This window comes from Pipistrellus kuhlii, unplaced genomic scaffold (assembly GCF_014108245.1).
Source record: "Pipistrellus kuhlii isolate mPipKuh1 unplaced genomic scaffold, mPipKuh1.p scaffold_m20_p_10, whole genome shotgun sequence".
NCBI classification, from domain to species: Eukaryota; Metazoa; Chordata; class Mammalia; order Chiroptera; family Vespertilionidae; genus Pipistrellus; species Pipistrellus kuhlii.
Window position 1 is genome coordinate 26281885 of NW_023425405.1, and position 22588 is coordinate 26304472.

General features: G+C 37.9%; 1 protein-coding gene across 4 annotated transcripts in view; it reads right to left on the reverse strand.

Annotated features, from left to right (window-relative positions):
- Positions 1 to 10373: 10373 nt before the first annotated feature.
- The window catches only part of SP4 (Sp4 transcription factor), a 54167-nt gene continuing 41952 nt past the window's right edge, over positions 10374 to 22588 (reverse strand). For all 4 annotated transcript variants that reach the window (XM_036429210.2, XM_036429209.2, XM_036429208.2 and 1 more), the window contains exons 5-6: positions 19842 to 20038; positions 10374 to 13804 (exon numbers count right to left, since the gene is read on the reverse strand). In XM_036429210.2, the coding sequence (XP_036285103.1) occupies positions 13557 to 13804; positions 19842 to 20038 (445 nt within the window). In that variant the 3' untranslated portion in view covers positions 10374 to 13556. The remainder of the gene's footprint in view (positions 13805 to 19841; positions 20039 to 22588) is intronic.

Below are 22588 nucleotides of genomic sequence, written 5' to 3' on the forward strand. Positions count from 1 at the left end.
CTCAAATCCAGGGATAAACTGGGTTTATACTGGCCAGGCTGGTGCTAGACCAACTGGGTCTGCATTCCACCTCTGCTAGGGACTAAGTGTATGTGCCCTCAGCCAGCGACTGGCCTTCTGGGTGCTTTGGTTTCCTTACGTGGAACAGGAGCACTATCTTACTACCATTGCACACTTTAAATTTACACCATGTTATCTTAATTACATCCCAACCTCAGGCCCGGTGCACAGATTTCCTGCATCGTTGGCGTCCCGTGGCTTGGCCTGCGGATGGACATCCCCCCAGGGGTCCTGGGTTGGGAGAGCGCACAGGCCAGGCCAATGGACCCCACCGGTGCCTGGGAGGAACCACAGGAGGGCTCCAGGGCATGCCCAGCCGTCTCACTCAGTCTGGATTGGCTGGACCCAGCAGCAAGCTGACCTACTGGTCAGAGCATCTGCCCCCTGGTGGTCAGTGTTGCATCATCGGGACTGGTCTAAATGAGTGGTGGGACACTTAGCATATTAGGCTTTTATTATATAGGATAAAGCTGAAAAAAATATTTTAATATGGTATCTCATCTGGGTAATGAGATGGGTATGTGAGGGGGTGAAGGGATATTAAAAAGGATAGAATCAATGGGTTCTGACACTGAGAGAGGTTAAATAACATTATTCCGTCTCTCCTCTGGGAAAGCAGATTCCTGTGGAATACGTCCAAGGATGAATTCAGACTTAGCCCTCAGGACCAGCCTCTCGTGTAAGAGGAGCAGATGATCTCCAGTCTCCAGAAAAAGCCTCCTAAGCCATTTGCCCTGCCTAAGATGCCCCCAACCATTGCTCCACACAATTCCTCTGTGTGGGTAAGTGATCCAATTGCACAACTCCTCAAATCTGACAAACAAACAGGCTATTTAAAAGAATAGGGAGGTCTCTGGAAATGAAGGAGAAAAGAGTGCCCTGAGGAGAAGAATAAAAGGCAGCAGCAGAGGAGATGGACAATCACTTCACCGTGTGTGTGTGTGTGTGTGTGTGTGTGTGTGTGTGTGTGTCTGTGTCCCAGCGCAGGGCATAGTCCGAGAGGAGGCTGTGCTCTCCAGGGTAGTGCACAGAAAACCCGTCTCACAGCAGCCTACACCGAAGACGGTTGTCATGTCACACGACAGGTCTGGTTGTAGTGAAGTCGGGAGTTGGTTCGTTCAGTGAGTGACTCAGGGATGAGACTTGTTCACATCTCTTTTCTGTGGGTGACCATGTTCAGAACAGGGAGTGTCTTCACTTTTGAGCGGAGAAAACTTTCCAAAACCTCCCGGAAGTCTGCCCCTTACACCTGACTGGCTACAATTACATCCCGTGCCCCGGCCTCAACCTTGCATTTGTCGAGGGCGATGGGACCTCCCAGGTGAGCTTCCCTTCTCAAGACCAGCCTCCTCTGAGGGATGTGGCCACTAGGAGGAGCCTGCGCAAACTCTGGGCTCTGTTCCCCAGGGCAAGGGGGGAAGCATGTCCATCGACAGCTATTTCTCTCAGATGCCCCCAATACATATAACATCATGGAAAATACCATGTTAAACTAGCATGATTCCCACGAGTTACAAGCCTTTCTTACTTTTTTTTTTTTTTAAGTGTGGCTAAACATTAAAGGGACTTTATTCTTGGGCAAGCCCTTGACTGAGGTCAACTGAAGATTTTTGAAAGGAGAAAAGGAAAAACAGGGGAAAGTTGAAACAATGTGGTTTGAGGAATTTTATTATCTGGATTTTCAGAGATATCAAGGCACAGAAACAAGGGGACGAAGGGCAAATGTGACAGGGAGCCGCTGTTTATGTCCTCAGACACGTCACAGGGTCCGCAGAGACCCTGTGCCACTGAAAACACATACACGCAAGTCACAGGAAGGAGCGTCTGTGTGGAAAGTGAAGCCCAACCAAAGCAAAAAGAAGGAACTCTCACCATTTGCAGCAGCATGGATGGATCTGGAGAGTATGCGAAGCCGACTAAGCCAGTCAGACAAAGACAAGTACCATATGATTTCACTCATATATGGAATCTAATGGGTAAAATAAGCTGATGAGCAAATAGATCCAGAGAAGCAGAAACATGGAACAGACTGACAAATTTCAGAGGGAAGGTGGGGATAGGATTAACTGAGGAATTATATACATAACCCATGGACACTGGCAATAGAGTGGTGAAGGCCTGGGAAGGGGGTGTGGAGGGGTTCAATGGGAAAAACTAAGAAACAAAGGGACATTTGTAATACTTCCAACAATAAAGATAAAAAATTTTAAAAGGACCCTCAAAGCAGACATACAATAGTTATGTTTTCTTTCCACTGTTGTTTTTGACTTTTTTTTTTTTTAAAGTGGGGGGGGAGGCTAAAGCATTTTTGCAGAGAATGAGCATGAACTTAAGAATTAAAGGGGGAAATGCTGTAGAACAGTAGTTCTCAACCTTTCTAATGCCGTGACCCTTTCATACAGTTCCTCATGTTGTGATGACCCCCCCACCATAAAATTATTTTCATTGCTACTTCATAACTATAATTTTGCTACTGTTAATGAATCATAATGTATATATCTGTGTTTTCCAATGGTCAGGACCCCACAGGTTGAGAACCGCTAGCAGGGTCGCCTAAGACCATCGGAAAACACAGATAGTTACATTATGATAACATTACAGTTATGAAGTAGCAACGGAAATAATTCTATGGTTGGGGGTCACCACAACGTGAGGAACTGTTTTAAAGGGTCGCGGCATTAGGAAGGTTGAGAACCACTGCTGTAGAAAAACCAATGGATTTGCAGAAAGACATAATTTTGCAATACAGGGTGAGGCAAACGTAGGTTTACAGTTTTCATGTAGAAAATACTACAATAATTAGAAACGATACTTAATAAATGGTGTTTCCCATGCTTACAACTGTAAGCCTATTCTCCCCTCCTTCCACCCTGTATTTAGGGAGAAAATACCGAGGTGCCCTGGAAAAGACTGATAGAGACCAGGAGCTAGCCAGCAGCACCGCAGGGCTGTCGAGAGGAAACCTTCGCCCAGCACTCGGTTTTGCATGGCGGTGATCTGCTCTTAAATTTCTTATTGGGAACTCAGCCCTTCGGAGGCAGGCACTAAAGGGGCCATGGCATTTTAAAAATCCCCGGTAGCATCTAGCCTAGATTGCTAGCCATATTTTTGCTCAAATATTTGTTGAGTTGAAAAAAAAAAAGCCCTTCCGATGGAAGGAGATTTGACTTGGGATGGTGAATACCCACACAATATACAGGTGATGTATTATAGAATTGTGTACCTGAAATTAATGTAATTTAATGAGCCAATGTCACCCCAATCAATTTTTTAAAGGGGGGGGGGGGGAGGGAAAGCCCTTCAAAAAAAAAAAAAAAAAAATGATGCCAGGAAGAAAAGGACTTCTGTGACCCAAGCAATTTCAGGCAGGGAAAGAGTTAGAGCCCCTGAAGGGAGAAGGGGAAAAGAAATCTATGAAAAGAGACTAATTAGATTACAGGCAATCAGAACAAGAAGGAAGCTTTATTTTAGACACACGAGTTCCAGAGAAGAAGATTTAGAGATTAAATAAATTCACCAAAAGAACATGAAAGGGAGTAAAGTTGTAGGGGGTACAAGCGCCATCATTTGTGAATCTTCCCTGAATCAAATTAAACACTAGAAGCTTGATGCACAAAATTCACGCAAGGGGCTTGGCTCCCACCACTGCTGAGGCGGCCACCCACCACTGCTTTGTCCGGAAGGATGTCTGGTCTAATTAGCATATTATGCTTTTATTATTATAGATTATTATTTTATTCCTGCTTGTTAAACCTTTCCTTGACATCAGAAATGAGGAGCCAGCAGAGAAGGTGCTCAGAGTTGGACAGGTGGGAACTAAGTGAGGATTAGAGGTCCCTCTGGAGGCACCACCCATGTGTGTAATTAAGCATTGCATCTGTCTAGTGTCAACAATTTCCTAAGCCCTTTCACTGGTGATGGCTGATTTAGTGGAGATATTTAATTATAAAGTATATCCTTTATATTGACACTAGAACCCATCATAACATCACAAACGTTTCTTCCTAAGCCAGTAAGCACTATTTGCATTCTTGCTTTTCTAGCTAAATATATATTTATATTCCTAACATGCTGATAGCGAATTGTTCCGGGATATAGGAAAACACACATAACTAGAATATTCCCACATCCCCAGGGATTAGCACGACCTCTTTAAGGCCCCAGTCCTGCCAGCACCAAGAAGCCCCCATCACTATCCCAGCATTCCCAGCCCCTTATAAAGAGGGCGTGCCTCTTTGTGACACAGGAAGGGTGGCCTGGGCTGGGGAAGGTTAGGGTTGCCAAAACATTCCTTCGGATCACATCAGGGTTCCTTCCCTACGGCTACCCAATCCCTTCGCTCCCTATGTAAACTGGGGCGGGGGGGGGGGGGGCGCAAATCCGTTAATTCCCTGTGAACCTCCGTAGTTTTGTCCTGAAATGGTCAACAAAACTGCAATTAGCAAGATCAAGGTCTTGGTGAAGGGGATTGATGGAAGCGGGAGGGAAATAGTAAACATAGCTCTACATGTATTTCATGGATTCTGTGCTGCACATCTTTTCACACTTTAGCATTTCTGAAACTGGGGGTGTGTCTGACATTTGTGGTCTGCAGAGAGGCATATCCGTTGTGGTTATTACCGCTCAGACACCTGCAGCAAAATTTGCAGAACAGAATGTCACTGGTGTGGAAGAAATCCCTGGACATTGAGCATTTGATTGATTGAGAAGTGCTGCATCATTCCTGCTCTTAATGGCATAGATGGCATCGAACATTAATGACTCCTGGTGTATTAGACACCTCTTGCTGCATGACAAATAACTCCCAAAACTTAGCTAGAAATAACAAACAACTAACATTAGCTCACAGACTTCCTGTTGGTCAAAAATCTGGCAGTGGCTTAGCTGGGTGCTCTGGTTCTGAGTCTCCCCTCAGGCTGAAGTTAAGATAGGGTCTGGGGCTGAAGTCACAGCTAGAAGATCCACTTCAAGGTCACTTAGGTGGCAGTTGTCCAAAGGTCAGCTAGTCTGTGCAGTTGCATGCTGTTGCAGCCACCCCACTTAATTCTGTTCATCAGACGCAAGGGAGCGGAATCAGGCTTACCTACCTATCCAAGGGAAGGGGATCAAAGAACTTATGGACATAGTTTTAAAACCACTACTCTTGGGCGAAAACGTGACTGAAAAGTTAGTCACTGAATAGGGCTTAATTTTACAAGGTTATCTTCCTGCCGAAATAATTATAGAAAGTGAGAGGAAGCAACTACAATACAAAACCAGAGTAAGTTATGCATTTAATTCTGACTTTCGAACTTGTAATTAGAAATATATGATACTTCACCAAACACACCACACACATTTCACATGTCCATATATGAATCTCACAAATAAGTTAAAACAAAACATAAAGCTTCAAAGACATAGTTTAGTTAAAGGCATAACCGTTTACAATATTTCTGAATTGAGTTAGAATCTTTTTCCAGTGAGCTTATTGTTTGCTTTGGAATTATTTCCCTCACAGCAATTTTCAAACTCGTCAGGTTGACCATACACTTGGAGATCATGATGGCCTTTACACAGCACCATGAATTACTGATGTATTTAATTCCAACATAAAATTATACAAGCTAGGAATGATTTTACCAGCAGAAAATCTAACTTTATTATGGCTTCTACATCTCAAAAATAATACCACCAATAAAATATTTATTAAACCACATTTCATAGTAGGACAATAAATAACACAATTGAGCCAAGCTAACCTAGAAAGGCATGATTCAAAGACTAATGAATGTTTGAGACAACTGCTCATGTTTAATTTCCTCCTCTTCCCTGTAATTTGCTTTTGTGTGATCTTTGCTCCCAGCGTCTGACTTCCTGGCTCTCTGACTCTGACTTGAAACCTGTTCATCTTCATTTGGCCCAACATGATCTGAGCTTTGGCTCCTCCCTGTAACTGCATGCTTAATGCTCTTCTGCCTCTTCAAGGCCAGCTCCAGGAACAGAGTGAGAGGATTGCCAAGTGCCCCAGAAACCTAGGGATGCAAGGAGGCAGGGTTAGTGCAGAAAAAAGGAACAACATCCTTTGTGCCTGAATCTGATACAATCGATGCTCAATAAATATACTGACTGAACAACAAGATCTCCAAAAAGGTAAATCGGATTAAGTACAGGATCCGAAGCCAAGGTAAGAAAGTGAAATGGACCAGTAGGCTGGAAGCTGAGAGCAGGATCTAGCCAGAGGTGCCTGAGTCTTGGCAGGACACTAAGCCAGTCTGGCTGATTTGTTTGTATTGTATCTTATTCCACAAAGAATCTGAAAAGCTAAGTGAAAGTAGCTTAGAGCTCATAAACATAGAACATCCTATTGTTTTTTCTGAACCAAGGCTAAGAGGAAGTTGTCTAGAATAAGAAAACCTTTGTACACCAAATCGGACATTTTCTTTTTTGTGACTATAATTTGGTACGAAGCTGAACACACAGAGGTACTTTATCCCTGTAAACTTGAGTCCATTTATGATTTCAAATACAGAACATTATTCTCGCATAAATCCACAAAGTTATTGAACTACACATGAGCAACTGTTTTTTTCAGTCACCTGTTTGCTTGGCTAACTCATATGGTTGTCTATCACTTTGAGGTAGGCAAGTAGTAGTTGGAATTAACATTTCAAAATTAGAAAATAACTAGGATTTGAAACCTCAGTTTTGCTTGGCATTAGGGAAAAATAACCACCTTATAGTTTTGAGATAGAGCACCTCTAACTAGTTCACAGACAGGTAGATAGTTTGAGAAAAATACACACAGTTGGATCAAGAAATCCTGACTGAAATTTCTCCCTTATTTTTTTTTCATACATTGAAAAGTATTCTTGTCTTTTTTTTCCAAAGCATTTTCCTTTTGGACCAGCTGGGAAATATCCCATGCCCTCCATCTTTTAGGTTAACTTATAATTAACAATACTTCTACTGAGCATTATTGTCAGGGGCATGATAGTGTTATCTCATTTGATCCTTTTAACAGACCTGTGCGTTATTATCCCCATTGTGAATAGGCCTCGGCCCTCCAATGCAAGGATCATAGGGCCTACGGGTGCTGCTCTACCCCCACCTCTTCCCTCTCCTGCTGACCTTCCTGTTGGTCCCTCGCCACATGTGTCAAACACAAGGCCCGAGGGCCAAATCCGTCCCGCCAGGCCTTGCAATGTGGCCCGCACCGCGCTGTCATCACTGCACTCCGCTGCGTTTCCATCACAATGACAGTTTATGACTGTTCAGTAAACCATTTGGCCCGCGATTTAGGCTGGATTTTAGATTTTGGCCCCTTCTCTGATTGAGTTCGACACCCCTACGTCTAGACTGTTATGCTGCAGCCATGGTCCAGCCCTGGGCTCCTCCCTTTTGCTGGATTCCTCTTTCCCCAGCGTCCCCTTGGACCCTGATTTGCAGTGCTTGCTCCTCATTTCAGGGTTGGCTCAGACATCACTGTGGGAGACTTTCCTAAGCACACCCATCACTTTTGTCCTACCTGTGTTCCCTTTGAACTCAAGGGCAGGGATAGGGACTTTTGTCTTACTCTTAGTCTGTGTCTGACACGTGGTACAAAGTACACACTTAATATCGATATTTGCTCAATGAGTGGAAACTCAAACTACCAACCCACTAGTCATTGCTATCGTTAAGTCCTGTAGCAAACCAATGTCCAGAAATAGGAGGTCTACATAAAAATGTAGTTTATGAAGACTATTGGTACTAGTCTTTATACAGAATTGGCCATAGACCATGTATGCACATTTAGGCCTGGATGTTTGTTTGTTTTTTAAGCTTTTTCAGTAGCTTTAAAAACAAGATAGTTTTATTTTGAAGTTTGAACTTAATCCAATTCAAATGTTGATATATATATGTAAAATGTGATACATAGTATATATATTATCTATATGTGTACTTAATTCTATTAAAATATAGGGAACAAAAATCCGTTATGCTTCCATTGAACAAAATTTTAAACAGTACCACAGTTATGCACTAGGGGAAACACAGCTATTTGTTTCCTTGAAAAAAATTATTCTGGTAAAATATTTTGTTTCTATGGAACATTTCAAATATAGACTCATGTGAAAATTTTGTTTGACAGCCATCCAATTTTCCTGGTTGACTTCCTTGGAGAAAGTACAATGTACCGTGATTTTTTTTTTTTTTATACATAAAAATTTGGAGTATATATCAGTATTCTGAAATCTAGTCACCTCATTAATTGAAACATTTTTTACTTCCAGGAAAAATTATCCTAGCATTTGACAAACTATTACCTCAGATAAAAATAAAGGTTTACAAGATTTATTTTCCTCCCTTCCTTCTTTCTTAAGTTCCTTGGCACTTGAGATACTCTCAGGTACCAAAAACTAAACTATTTAATTGCCAACAGATACCAAGAGGAACACAGCCTAAGGCCTATACCAATTAGCAAATATTAAAAAAAAAAAAAAAAAAGTATATGCCTTAGAAATCCTGCTACGCAATTACAAGTTAGCTGTGTGTATATCAAACAGATATTACTCCTTGAGCAGTAATACATGATCCAGATGTTTTAAATAATGTATTTCACATTTCTTGCATATTAAGTTTCTCCATCCCTTTAAGCATCTGAACTTTTAAATATAAATAGCAAACAAGCTATACTTTTTTCCTGATTTCCTGAAGTTATCTTTGTTGAAGGTAATAGTTTGTTAAATGCTAGGATATTTATGAATGGCATTCTAAATCACACCATATTATGTGCTGCATTCCTCTGCCAACAGTTTTATGTCAATAATCTTCTCTCTATATATAAAAGCCTAAGCAACCTTTACAACAAAATGACTGGTTGCTATGACGTGCACTAACCACCAAGGGCAAACACTCAATGCAGGAGTTGCCCCCAACCTGCAGGCCCCAATCGCCAATGGGGGCTGCTGACCACCCTGTCAATTCTTCCCCCAGCCAGCAGGCCCTGATAGCTTAGTCGGGGCTGGGTCCTGGGCTGGGACGGGGAACTGGGTGAGGGTGGTAGTGGATACAGGCAAGGGAAGGAGGTGGGCAAGCAGGGAACCTGATCAGCCCCGATTGCTGGCCAGGCCTAGGGACCCCACCCTTGCACAGATTTCATGCTCCAGGCCTCTAGTCTAAAAAACAAAAAGAATTCACTCTTTCAGTTTTGTTCATGGTTATATGGTTCCCAGAATTCCAAGAATCTAACTGGTTTTACTAAATAAAAAACAAAACAGCCTGACCAGCGTGACTCAGTGGTTGAGCGTTGGCCTGTGAACCAGGTCACGGTCTGATTCCGATTCCCGGTCAGGGCACATGCCGGAGTTGTGGGCTCCATCCCGTGTGGGGCGTGCAGGAGGCAGCCAACAAAGATTCTCTCTCATCATTGATGTTTCTCTCTCCCTTAGTCTCTAAAATAAAAATATATATTAAAAAAAAACCCCACAAAATGTTAAAACTAATTGCATTATCCCCCCTTTTATACAAGATCATCCTGATGCTTCCAAATGTACTTTTTTTTTCCAGGTATAAAACTTTAGTTTTCACACATCTTTAAAAAACTTACTGCTTCTTGGCCGAGTGCCATGCACTTAACTGTTTCTTGTCATCTATGAACACATACTACACCAAGTTGTGCCATAACCATGTCTTTACCTTAGGGCTTTGCTGTGTAAAGCGCTACCCATTCACCATACAGCCCCCACTGATTACTAGATATTCCACGACTTCTGTGTCTTCCATCAGTGTACTTCCCCTTGCTGCCTGACATCCCCTACCCCTCACTTAGCCGTATCTAACCTGGCCTGGGCTTGGAAGCCTGATTTCACCAGTTGTTATAACAACAGTTGTATCAGTAAGGTTCTTCATGAGATTTGCAGGACCCTCCTAGGAGGAAAAGACAACAGCTTTTGTAGCATATCTGTGGCATACCTTGCTTCTTAGTGTGTGATCCTAAATAATGTTTTAATTAGTTTTCATTTTTAGCACTTCCTACAATTTCCTAACATTCATTGTTCAAAAGTATTTAAGTTAACAAGTGTTTCTAAATCACATTTTAATTTCCATAAATGTCTATAGCAATGGTTACAAATTAACATGAAATCTGAACTGGTGCTCTCTGGCAGTCTGTTCAGAGAAATGGGGATCAGATCTTAATATCAGAAATTATGAAGAGTTGCCAATACGCTTTCTAGTGAGAAGCATTTTCTTTTCAGTGTTCATTGTGATAAGAAGGTTGGTAGTTCAAAGAATTTATTGCTGCTTTACAGTATACATTATTAAATGAAGAAACATGTTAAACTCAAGGGAATTTTTATAGGTTACTTGCAATTGTTATTGCAGGCAACAACTTGTACATGATTTTATTTCCAAATCCACAAAAAACAAAATTTATACAAATCAGCACTGTAAAAATGTCAATTACAGCCCCAGAGGCTTTGCTGGCAGAATAATAGTCTAAATCCTAGGATATGGGAAACAGGATTTTTTTTCTGAAGTCATCTTTTTTTCCTTTTTTTTTTTTTTTTTATACAAAAAAAAATTTACAAGTGAAATGTTACTACAAAACTTTTTATAAGGAATTTTTGCAAAACATTTACATTTTACCATCAACTATTTCTGTTTAAAATCATTATGTAGATTTAATACCCTATGCTGCACATCAATTTCTGTGGGATGACAACTTAGTGACATGCATAAAAATAAAAAAAAAAACAAAAAAAAAACACCACAAGGCATTAAAATGAAGACTTAAATACAAATATTGTTGCAATAAAACAGTTATAAAATTGAAAAATAGGACCTAAACATCATGCTTATCTAAGTTTGACAAATTAACTTTTTCTCCTAGATTACACACTTTTATTACTGCTCTCATGAGAGTGTGATAAATAATGACTTAACATCAAGTTCTAATGTAATCAGCAACACATACACAAACCTAACCAAAGAAAGTATATCTTAAGAAAAAACTATTCTAACACTGGAGTTCTACCATGATAAATACATAGTTTTGCACTGATAATTACAATAAAGAAAAGTATTATAACAGTGGCAAAGGGAATGAACAGTGAAATGTCATTAAACAAGACTCTACTGCACATCTGTGCCCTATTACTTATAACAGCTATATCCCACTGAGTCAAATAAAGGACACTGAAATTTACGATTCTTACAAGAGAAAAGTGGATTCAGAATGGTATGCAGAAAAGCCTGTCAAGATATTTCTAATTTCAGTGGTGAAATGTGCACCTGCTAACACAAATTAATATATTTTATATGCTATAAAGCTATCCAGACTCAGTTTGTTAAATTTATAATAGGCCTCATTGTTGATTAAAAAATAACTTCCATTTCTGAAGAGCATACATAGGTATGCATTAAAACTGGTTCATGGAATAATGGTGCAGAGAGCTCATACTTGGTATTATCAACAAAAAGTGTCACTCTGAGAAAACATGATTCAAACATTAAGAAAGTTTCTTTGCATAAAAAAAAATTATAGCACTGATTGTGTGGCATGATAAAATATATATTTGATGTTTCAGCTCCTATATAATAAAATTAAAATTAACACTACCAAATGCTCCTCTGTACCAAATGAAACAAACTGATTCTGATGTTTTAAAGCCAGATAGATACATCAGCTGTTTAAGAGTACATTAAATAAAATATACAAAACAATTTACAAAACCCAACTAAAATTTAAAGACTTTGTTACAAGTCTACAAAAGCTTTAAGAAACTTGAAATTTATAACCACAGTGTAAAATTTTTCCTTTAATCTCAAAGCTTTTTTATACAAACTGAAAGCACAAAAGACCTTCAGTTTTATATAACGCTACAAAGGGCTGGCCTAAAGTGTACATAGTGTAAACAGTGATCATTACAGTATTTCTCCTTCATCAAAAATACAAGAAATATCACAATTTTGGAAGATAATTCGCATGAGTAGTACTTTTCCTGAAATAATAGGGAATGCACAAGAAAACATGTACCTATATTCAAACAGTCCCTAAACTGATGATGTTAATAAACCAAGCAATTAAAAACTTTAGTTTTCAAATGGTCAATTCCAATTACATTATGATTCTGTGTAAATACATTTTTAAAATAGCAAATATCTTACTAATATTTAAGCTATTGATATAATCCAAATATTTTTCATATGAAACTTTTGGCCATCTTTCCTATAAAACCTTTGCATAAACAACAAAATACATTTTTTTTTTAGTCACTTACATAACTAAAAATGGTTCCAATTTTTAAAAAATAATTTTTGCTTCATAATATCACATCTGTTACATATTTGTTAGGCTGCCTTTTTAGGGACAATTCAGTTACTAACATAACATAAAAACATTACTGTGTTATAAATTCTTAATCAGCCTTCTAACACAGTAGTATATATAAAATAGGATTGGCAAATTTTTAGTAGAGAGGAAAATGGAAATTATAATGTAGTTACAAGATAATTTTCTGCTGGACTTAAATTTTTTTTTTGATAACTCTTTCTTTGGCTACCAAGTCAAAGCATAAAGAATTTTGCACACTGTCAACATAACTCATATTTACAGAATATGAAACTACAGAATGACTGATACTCTATGCAAATATTTCCTATATAAACATTTAAAATGAATTTTGTGGTACAACCCAGGGTTAGGAATATAATCAATCCTAACTTCAAAACCTTATATATTGTTGTCTCATTTTTTCTGAAGCAATCATGAATTTTGTTTTAATCATCTGTCACCCCAGTATTTTCCTAAGGTTTTAATCTAAAGTTTAACGTATAGTTTAGCTCTAAGTTCCTCTTGTATCTCCAAATGGAGAAAGTAGTTAAACTTCACTGATTGTCTGCATACACACTACTATAATGTAGTGGTAATAAAGACCTGAGATGCATCTCAGATTACTTTTTTTGGAACTTTCCTAATTCAACTGTTGAAGAATTTCTAACATTTAGAAAAGACGGCCAAAACTATTTTCAGTTGATTTTCAAAAATCAAACTAAGAAAATAAAGTATTGTCCCTACCGTCAGTTAACTATTTTGTTTTCTGTGCTATAGGGGAAAAAAAAAAAAAAAAAGGATCCATATAAATTATTAGTGACTGGAGAGTATTTAAAGAAAACAAATCCAATTAAGGTCCAGCCTGCAAACTACTAAGGTCTGTCTGTCTTTCTAAACATGTTAACACATGATGTTAAAAGAGGGGAAGATTCAGTTTAAACAATATATGACACATTTCCAAATAACTACAACTTATAGTGCGGAGGAAATACTTAGCTGTTTCCAGTACATCCATTTGATTTTTTGTATTTTTAAAATTCAACACTTTACATGTTGACCCCAAATCTTGGAATACTTAAGGAAGCCAAGAATGAAAACATGATTTCCTACTCTGTAGTCCACTTGACCAGCCCATTTCCAGATTTCCAAAGGTGTGTAAACTTAAGTGCAGCACTAGCGGTCTGTTATAAATAGCTTTTCAGAATTCTTCCATGTTGGCCGAAACATTGGGAGTTGCTGGGTTTGAATCTTGAGAAATGGCTGCAACTGTGACAATTCTTGGGGAGCCAAGCACCTCTGTAACAGATGAGTCCAGTTCTCCCGAGGTAACAATGGCAAGAGCTGTCCCACCACCTTTCTTATTCTGATGTGTTTTGACATGTTTGGAGAGGTGATCACTCCGCATAAACCTTTTAGAACATTCTGGGCATTCAAATCTCTTTTCACCTAAACAGAAAAATAGCAAATAAATAGTAATTCATTTTATTCAAATAAAATTATAATGTTAAATAATTTCTCTTCTGATCACACTACACTTGTGTTTAACTTTTGATGTTGTAAAATACTTTGTTTTTATTTTAAAATACGATCAAACAAGCAATGCAACACAATACAGAAGAAACAGCATGTGACTGGGAATAAAAGACACAAGATAAGGTCCTAGTTTTGCTAAGAACTGGAAGAAAAAGCTGAAGCAAATAAAATAATTCTTCTGGGCTTCAGTTGCCCCATCTATCGAAGAAGAGGGTTTCTAAAAGATGATTTCAAAAATCTCTTCCAGGTATCATAATATATAATGTTCAAGGCATGTCTACTCTTCCTTAAAAACTACTGTCTTGCCGAAACCAGTTTGGTTCAGTGGATAGAGCGTCGGCCTGCGGACTGAAGGGTCCCAGGTTCAATTCCGGTCAAGGGCATGTACCTTGGTTGCGGGCACATGCCCAGTAGGGGGTGTGCAAGAGGCAGCTGATCGATGATTCTTTCTCATTGATGTTCCTAACTCTCTATCCCTCTCTCTTCCTCTCTGTAAAAAATCAATAAAATTATTGATTTTTAAATTATTAAAAAACAAACAAACAAAAAAACACTACTGTCCGGGTTTTGGTTGTAATGCCAAAAAACATGAAAATACCTTAGAACTATTTCAAATAAAATCACTTAATAATTTAATAGTTTCCTCAAAAGGCAAAGATGAGTTAGGCAAATGCTCAATTTAAACTAAGAGTTTTTAGGTTTCCAAAGAATCAGACTGTCAGATTCTGGTACACAAAGTGATCCTTAAATAAGCTCTCTTTAACATATAAGACAGTTCTACTGCAACTATCCACATCTATATTCTGGAATAAATAAAACTTGCCCTGGCCAGTGTTCTCAGTGGTTAGAGCCTCAGGTCATAGGTTTGATTCCCAATCAAGGACACCTACCTGGGTTACAGGTTTAATCCCAAACCCCAGTCAGGGCACATGAGGGAGGCAACCAATCGATGTGTCTCTCTCACATCAATGTTTCTTTTTCCTTCCACTCTTATCTAAAATCAATGGAAAAATATCCTCAGGTGAGGATTAACAGAACCCCTCTCCTCTACACTTAAGAAACACAACTAAATGTTACCAAAAGGAAAAAACTTATTTCAATTTTGTATATAACAGATGAAGCACATAAAAAATTGATTAGCCGAGACTGGTTTGGCTCAGTGGATAGAGCGGTCGGCCTGCGGACTGAAAGGTCCCGGGTTCGATTCCGGTCAAGGGCATGTACCTTGGTTGCGGGCACATCCCCAGTAGGGGGTGTGCAAGAGGCAGCTGGTTGATGTTTCTCTCTCATCGACGTTTCTAACTCTCTATCCCTCTCAATTCCTCTCTGTGTAAAATCAATAAAATATATATTTAAAAAAAAATTGATTAAGTGATATATTGTACTCTTGATGATGGATCACTACTATCTTCTATCCTTCCTTCTAAAATTGTTACTTAAGGCCCTAGCTGGTTTGGCTCAGAGGATAGAGCATCGGCCTACTGACTGAAGGGTCCTGGGATTCGATTTCCGTCAAGGGCACATGCCTGGGTTGCAGGCTTGATCCCCAGTAGGGCGTGCAGAAAGCAGCCAATCAATGATTCTCTTTCATAATTGATGGTTCTATCTTTCCCTCTCTCTTCCTCTCTTTGAAATACAGAGGTTAACAGGGGAAGATTATTCTCAAATACCTAATTGGCCCATTCTAATCACATGGCTCTTAAAAAGCCAAGAGACCTTTCTTTAGCTGGAGTCAGAGAGATGTAACAGGAGAAATCAAACAGATTAGGAGCTGAGAAGGACTAGATCTGCTGTTGGTAAGGGGGGTGAAGTGGGGAGGGGGGGAGAGGGCATATGAAAAGTATAAGAAGGGATCTAAACGGTTGGCTCAGTGAATAGAGCGTCTGCCTGTAAAATGAAGGATCCTGGTATATGTGCCCACTACTTGGTAGTAGGCACATACCAGTAGGGAGTGTGCAGGAGGCAGCGGATCGATGTTTCTCTCTCATTGATGTTTCTAACTCTCTATCCCTCTCTGTAAAAAAAATCATTAAAAAAAATTATATATATATGTGTGTGTATATATATATAAATTTATATATATATATATATATATATATATATATATAAAGAAAAAGAAAAGTATAAGAAGGAATGTTATCAGCCTCCAGAGCAAACCCACCAGCCCCCCACTGACAGCCAGCAAGGAAACAGGGACCCCCATCCTACAATATCAAAAGCTGAATATGCCTGACAGTGTGAATGATTTTGGAAACAAATTCTTCCCCTGAGCCTTCTTTAAGGAACACATCCCAGATGACATCTTGATTTTGATGACTTTGTGAGATGCTAACTAAGCAGACACAGGCAGAACTTACTCGAACTTCAGACATAAAGAAGCTGATACAATAAATGTGTGTAGTTTTAGGCTATTAAATTTGCAATATTTTGTTATGGCAACAACAGAAAACTGAGTTACGTATATAAAATATAAGTAGTAAGTTATATAAAATATAACTTTAAAAAATTAAATTTTAGCTGACATTTAGTTCAAGATCTGTGAAATATCTTCATTATAAAAACACAAAGCATGTCAGGGATAAATTCAAAATTTTGTTTCTCTAAGACAGTGGTTTGCAACTGATATTGCATGGCACACTATTTAGTCAGGGGCACTGATCTCTTTTTCTTTAGATTGTTTTTATGTTTTGTTTGTTTGTTTTAAAGACAACAGCCAACACAGTAGCCATCCAGCATAAAAAAATCCAAATTATACTTTTTTTTGTCAGATTGGCAGAAAATATAGTTTTTGGTATGCTGCATAATTTTAGTAATTAGTTTATCTGTGCTGTGAGATGAAAAGGGTTGAAAAAATGCTTCTCTAAGAAAAATCTCAAAAACATAATCCTAACAATTTTGGTTTAATAACTGACTTTGGAAAACATATTTGTTTCTTTGCCTATATTAGTAAAAGAATGCCATGCTGTATTACATGATCACTAAAATATAGTAGTCTTTTAAGATAATTTAAGTACAAAATTCATATTTAGAAACATTAGATGACTTTTTAACATAATATCTTAACAGTAATTTTTCTCAGAAAACATTTGCTTAGTTTTCTAAAGGAATTGTAGATTTGAGGGATGAATGAAATAAATCAGATCTTTTAAGCCTTATTCACTGGAAGTTAACCATTAAGAGCCAATTATAGCTGTCACAGTTCTGCCTATAATCTGGTTTTTAAAATGTTACCCTCAAACCTAAGCTAATACAATGTATAAAACATTTTATGAATTATTAATGTTATTTCTAAATTTGTCCTTTAATAACATACTTCCATATTTATATATTAAAATTAATTTCAGGGGCAAATTAGGGAACTATATTAGTTTCCTGGGGCTTCTGTAAGGAAATACCACAAACTGGGTGGCTTAAAACAATATAGATATGTATTCTCTCACAGTTCTCTCTTTTGGAGGTAGATGTCCAAAGTAAGGTATCAGTAGGACAGTGTTCCCACCAGAGGCTCTAGAGAAGCACCCTTTGCTTGCCTCATCCTAACCTTCTGGGAACGTCTGGCAATCCTTGGCACTCATTGGTTTGAAGCTTCATCTCTCCATTCAGTGACTTGAAGCTGCATCTCTCCAATCTACCAGTCTTTACACAGCCTTTCCCTGTACCTCTGTGTCTTCTCCCCTTTTTATATGGTCGTCATTGGCTTGAAGGCCCATTAGGTCCTAAAATCTAGGCATAGTATCACTTCATCTTTCCAAATAAAGCTACATTCAGATACCAGGGTTAGGACTTTTACAGAAATCATTTTTTTGTTTTGTTTTGTTCTAAGAAACCATTATGCAAACTAAGAGACTTGAAGTCCCTGGATTCCTCCAACCCTCCCCTCCAATATCCTCAACCACCAGTCCCTATTGAATATTCTTACTTACCCAGCCTAGAATATCTAAAATAATCTTCTCATGAGTACACTCTATCCTATTATTACCTGTTGATAAAAGTAAATTAAAAGGGGAAGGATGATCATTTGAGTGAAGTAATGTGGCTTAAATTTTCTTGAAGTAAATGACTAAGAGTAAGGTGAGGCTGAGTGGAAGTTACAAAGGAAATAAGACTTAAGAAGTTTTAGGTAATTACTAAAGCTGACAAGAAAAAGATTAACAGACTGAGACTTATAACTCTATAGCAGTGGTTCTCCACCCGTTAGCAGGGTCATCTAAGACCATGTGAAAACACAGATATTTACATTACGATTCATCAACAGTAACAAAATTACAGTATGAAGTAGCAACGGAAATAATTTTATGGTTGGGGTTCACCACAAAATGAGGAACTGTATTAAAGGTTCGTGACATTAGAAAGATTGAGAACCACTGGCATAAGAAGAAAGTGAACGCTAAGGCAGAGTTGTCAACTGTCTGGTTGAGTGCTAAATGATGCCCCAACATTCACAAAGCCCCACAACAACGAAAGTATTTATTGGTCTCAGGTATTTAAAAAAAGAGTAGATGAAACAATATTAACTGGTGAATATAATAGAATCAGAGGTATGGAAGGGGAGTGGACTGACAATTCTCGGGGAAAAGGGGAGTGGGGGGTGCAGGAAGAGACTAAACAAAAATTGTGCACCTATGGATGAGGACAATGGGTGGTGGGGAAAGGGCAGAGGGTGGGGTGGGAACCTGGGGTGGAAGCAATGGAGGGAAAAAAAAGAAGAACATCTGTAATAATCCGAACAATAAAGATTTAAAAAATAAATTAAAAAATTGTTTGAAATAATTAATTATTAAAATTTCAAAAAGAAAAATGAGAAAAGTAAAAAAAAAGTATTTGAAGAAATGATAAACTTATGAAATTTGATGAAAAACACTAACCTATACATCCAAGAAGTTCAATCAACTCCAAGTAGATTAAATGCAAAGAGATTCACAGTGAGACACATAATAATAAAAACATTTAAAGTAAAACACAAAGAAAATCTAGAGAGATCCTCTAGAGAAATGACATCACCTACAAGGGATTATAGATAAGAATAACTGCTGATTTTTCATCATAGATCATGGAAGCCAGAAACCAGTGGGATAATATATTCAAAGAGATTGAAGAAAAAACCTGTCAACTAAGAATTCTATATACAGTAAAAACTATCTTTCAAAAATAAGAAATTAAGATATTCCCAGTTTAATAAAAACAAAAATATTTCCCTTAGCAGAGTGCATCTATAAGAAATACCAAAAAGAGTCCTTCAGGCTAAAATAAAAAGGTGATGGTAACTTAAATCCAAATGAAGAAATAAAGAACACCAAGTAAGGTAGTCTATAGTTAAACATGAAAGTAGGTATAAATGAGTTTCTGATTTATAAGTCATTTGGTCTCCTATCTGGTTTAAAACACAACTGTACAAAGCAATCATTATAAATCTGTGTTGATGGGTACACAATGTACAAAGATCTAACTGGTGAAAGTAACAGCAGATGGAAAGGCAGAGATATATAAGAAAAAAATTTGTGTATACTATTGAAATAAAATTGGTATTAATCCAAATTAGATTATTATAAAGTGTAAATTATAATCCCCAAGTAAGGCAACCACTAAGAAAATAACTAAAGGTGGAACTATTATTCTGGATAATTAAGTCAATTTTTTGAATAGTAAGAAAACAAAAACTAATAAAAAATCACCAATCACCAATAATCTTAAGCCACAAAAAATTGAATTCATATTGCTAAAATAAAATATAAGCAAATGAAATAAATTCCAGATCATGTAATTATGCTGATGAAGTTGACAAAAGGTAGAATAAAATATGAGTTAAAAAATTTTGAACATCTTCCATATAACTGTTGAATTCTATTTAATGTCCATTATTTCCAATATGATAGCTTATTATCATTAAATTTTTTTTGTAAGCACTGAAAAAATAAGTAGAAAATACAAGTCCAAAAAGAAACCAACTAACCTGTATGGGTTCTTCTATGTCTCTGAAGCTCATCACTCCTTGTGAATCTTTTACCACAAAACATCCAGTTGCACACAAAAGGCCTTTCTCCAGTATGCCAGCGAAGATGTGCTCGTAAGTGAGATGTTTTGCCATAAACTTTTCCACATCCTTCAATATGACATATGTGCTGTTTCTTTTTCCCCGGTTCACTGCCTCTAACAAAAACAAAAACCAAACATAATTACACTCCCAACACCAAGCTTAGAATTATGGAAAAGTAAAAGGGAATCAAAGTAATTAAATGATGCTTTTCTGTTCTAGCCTGTTTGGCTCAGCGGTCTGAGCATCAGCTTGTGGATTGAAGGGTCCCCGGTTCAATTCTGATCAAGGGCATGTAACTCAGTTGCAGGCTCGATCCCCAGGGAACTTCCTCCTTCTTCCACCCAATCCCAAATCCTGATATTGCCTTGGGTAGGACAAGATGAAAACATTGACCCAACTCACCTATAGTTCATAAATCAGAGGTCCCAAGCCATGAGAGGCAAACCAAGAAAACATGATGCTACTGACATCCCCTGCCAACAAGCACTCAGCTCCTAGAGCAAGGATGCCCCTGAGAGAAAGGTGCCGCTCACTGTCTCAACCCCCACTATGACACAAAGATTTTGGCCAGAGAGAAAGCATACCATAAAAAAAAGCTCTAAATGCCCCCACCCCTGCTCCAAATTGACTTCATTTGTAGCAGAGTGTTGAGAAGTTGAGTATCCAGGAGTTCTTAAAAGCAATGGATATTATTGCAAAAGGCAACTGGGAACAGACTAATAGATTCATTGAAGAACTAGGATAAACTGTAGGCTGGCTTAGGTTGTTAGACAGAAGCCAGAAAAAAAGACAGCTGGGGAAGCCCTCCAGAGTCACAATAAATCTCAAACACAGACCTAGTGAGTGACCAAGCACTTAAAGGAATTTGATTGGATCAGACTGGAGAAATATATGCTCCAGGGCATTGTTGAATACAACAGAGCAATCAACTGGCCCTTAGTTGAACTTAATAGCTGGGTGTGGTCAGGGAAAACAGACAATCAAAAGATCCCAGCCAAAACTACTGTCATAAGTCACCATCAGAATACAGTACTCAAGTCTGCATCCAGTGAGGAGGGTTCTAAAACAGCAGCTGCCAACTAGTGAGGTCCAAAAAGTTGGCAACTGCTCTAAAAGAATCCAGCCAGTCCCTAAATAAATAAGCAAACAACAAAAACAAGTTGGGAGGCGGCGGAGGGCAGGGATAGTAAGAATTGCTACAATATATTACCTAATCTGTGGTCGGCAAACTGCGGCTCTGGAGCCACATGCAGGTCTTTGGCCCCTCGAGTGTGGTTCTTCCACAAAATACCACGGCCTGGGAGAGTCTATTTTTGTGGTCTTAGAAGAAGTTTTAAATTTAAAAAATTTGGCTCTCAAAAGAAATTTTGATTGTTGTACTGTTGATATTTGGCTCTGTTGACTAATGAGTTTGCCGACCACTAATCTAAACTATCTAGTTTCCAACAAAAAATTATGAGATATGCCAAAAATAAAAAACACAAAAGAAAGTGTGACCCATATACCAGAAACAAACAAAAAAAAAAGGGGGGGGGGGGGGGGGAAGAGAAACTTCCTGTGAAAAGCAATCAAAATTTAATGAGACTTCAAAGTAGCAATTATAAATATGTTGAAAGAACTAAAGGACACCATGATTAAAGATGAAGCATAATGACAATGTCACATCAAATAGAGAACACTGATAAACAGAAATGATTCAAGAAAAATCTATTAGAAATTCTAGAGATGAAAATTACAACTGAAATGAAAAATTCGCTAGAGGTACTTAAAAGAAGGAAGAAAATTGAGAAGTAGAACATAGATCAATGGAAATTATGCAATCCAAAAACAGATAAGAAAAAGAACAAAGAAAAATTAATAGTGTCACAGAAATGTGGGATACCAACATACAGTAGAGGTGGGCAGACCAGGGGGTGGACAGGGAGGACGAAGGGGTAAGGGTAGGGAGAGGATAGAGTAGAAAAAATATTCTAAGAAATAATGCCTGAAAAGTTATTGAAAAACATTCATCTACCGTGTTTCCCGAAAATAAGACATCCTCTGAAAATAAGACCTAGTGCATGGAAAGATAAGACATCCCCTGAAAATAAGACCTAGCGCAATTTTGGGAGAAAAAATTAATATAAGACACTATCTTATTTTCGGGAAAACAGGGTACATATGCAGGAAGCTCAACAAACTCCAAGTACAATAAATGCAGATATCCACAAATAGATATTTATACCGAAATCTTAAAACCCAACCATAAGGACAAAAATCTTGAAAACAGCAACAGAAAAATGACTCATCATTTACAAAAGGACCCTATTAAGATTAAAGGCTGATTTATCAACAGAAACAAGTTTAGATAGCAGTAGGAAAATATATTCAGAGTGCTCAAAGAAAACTCAGACAAGAATCTTATATCCAGCAAAGCTATCTTTCAAAAACAAAGGTGAACTAAAGACATTCCCAGATAAACAAAAACTGACAGAATTTGCAAGCTAGCAGACCTGTTGTGCAAAAAATACTAAAGAAAGTTGTTCAAGCTGAAAACAAATGAACCCAAAAAGTAATTCTAATGCACACAAAGAGCACCAGCAATGTAATTATGTAATTATAGAGGACAATATAACTGTGTATTTCTTCTTACCAAATTTAAAAAGCAATTTTATAAATAATAT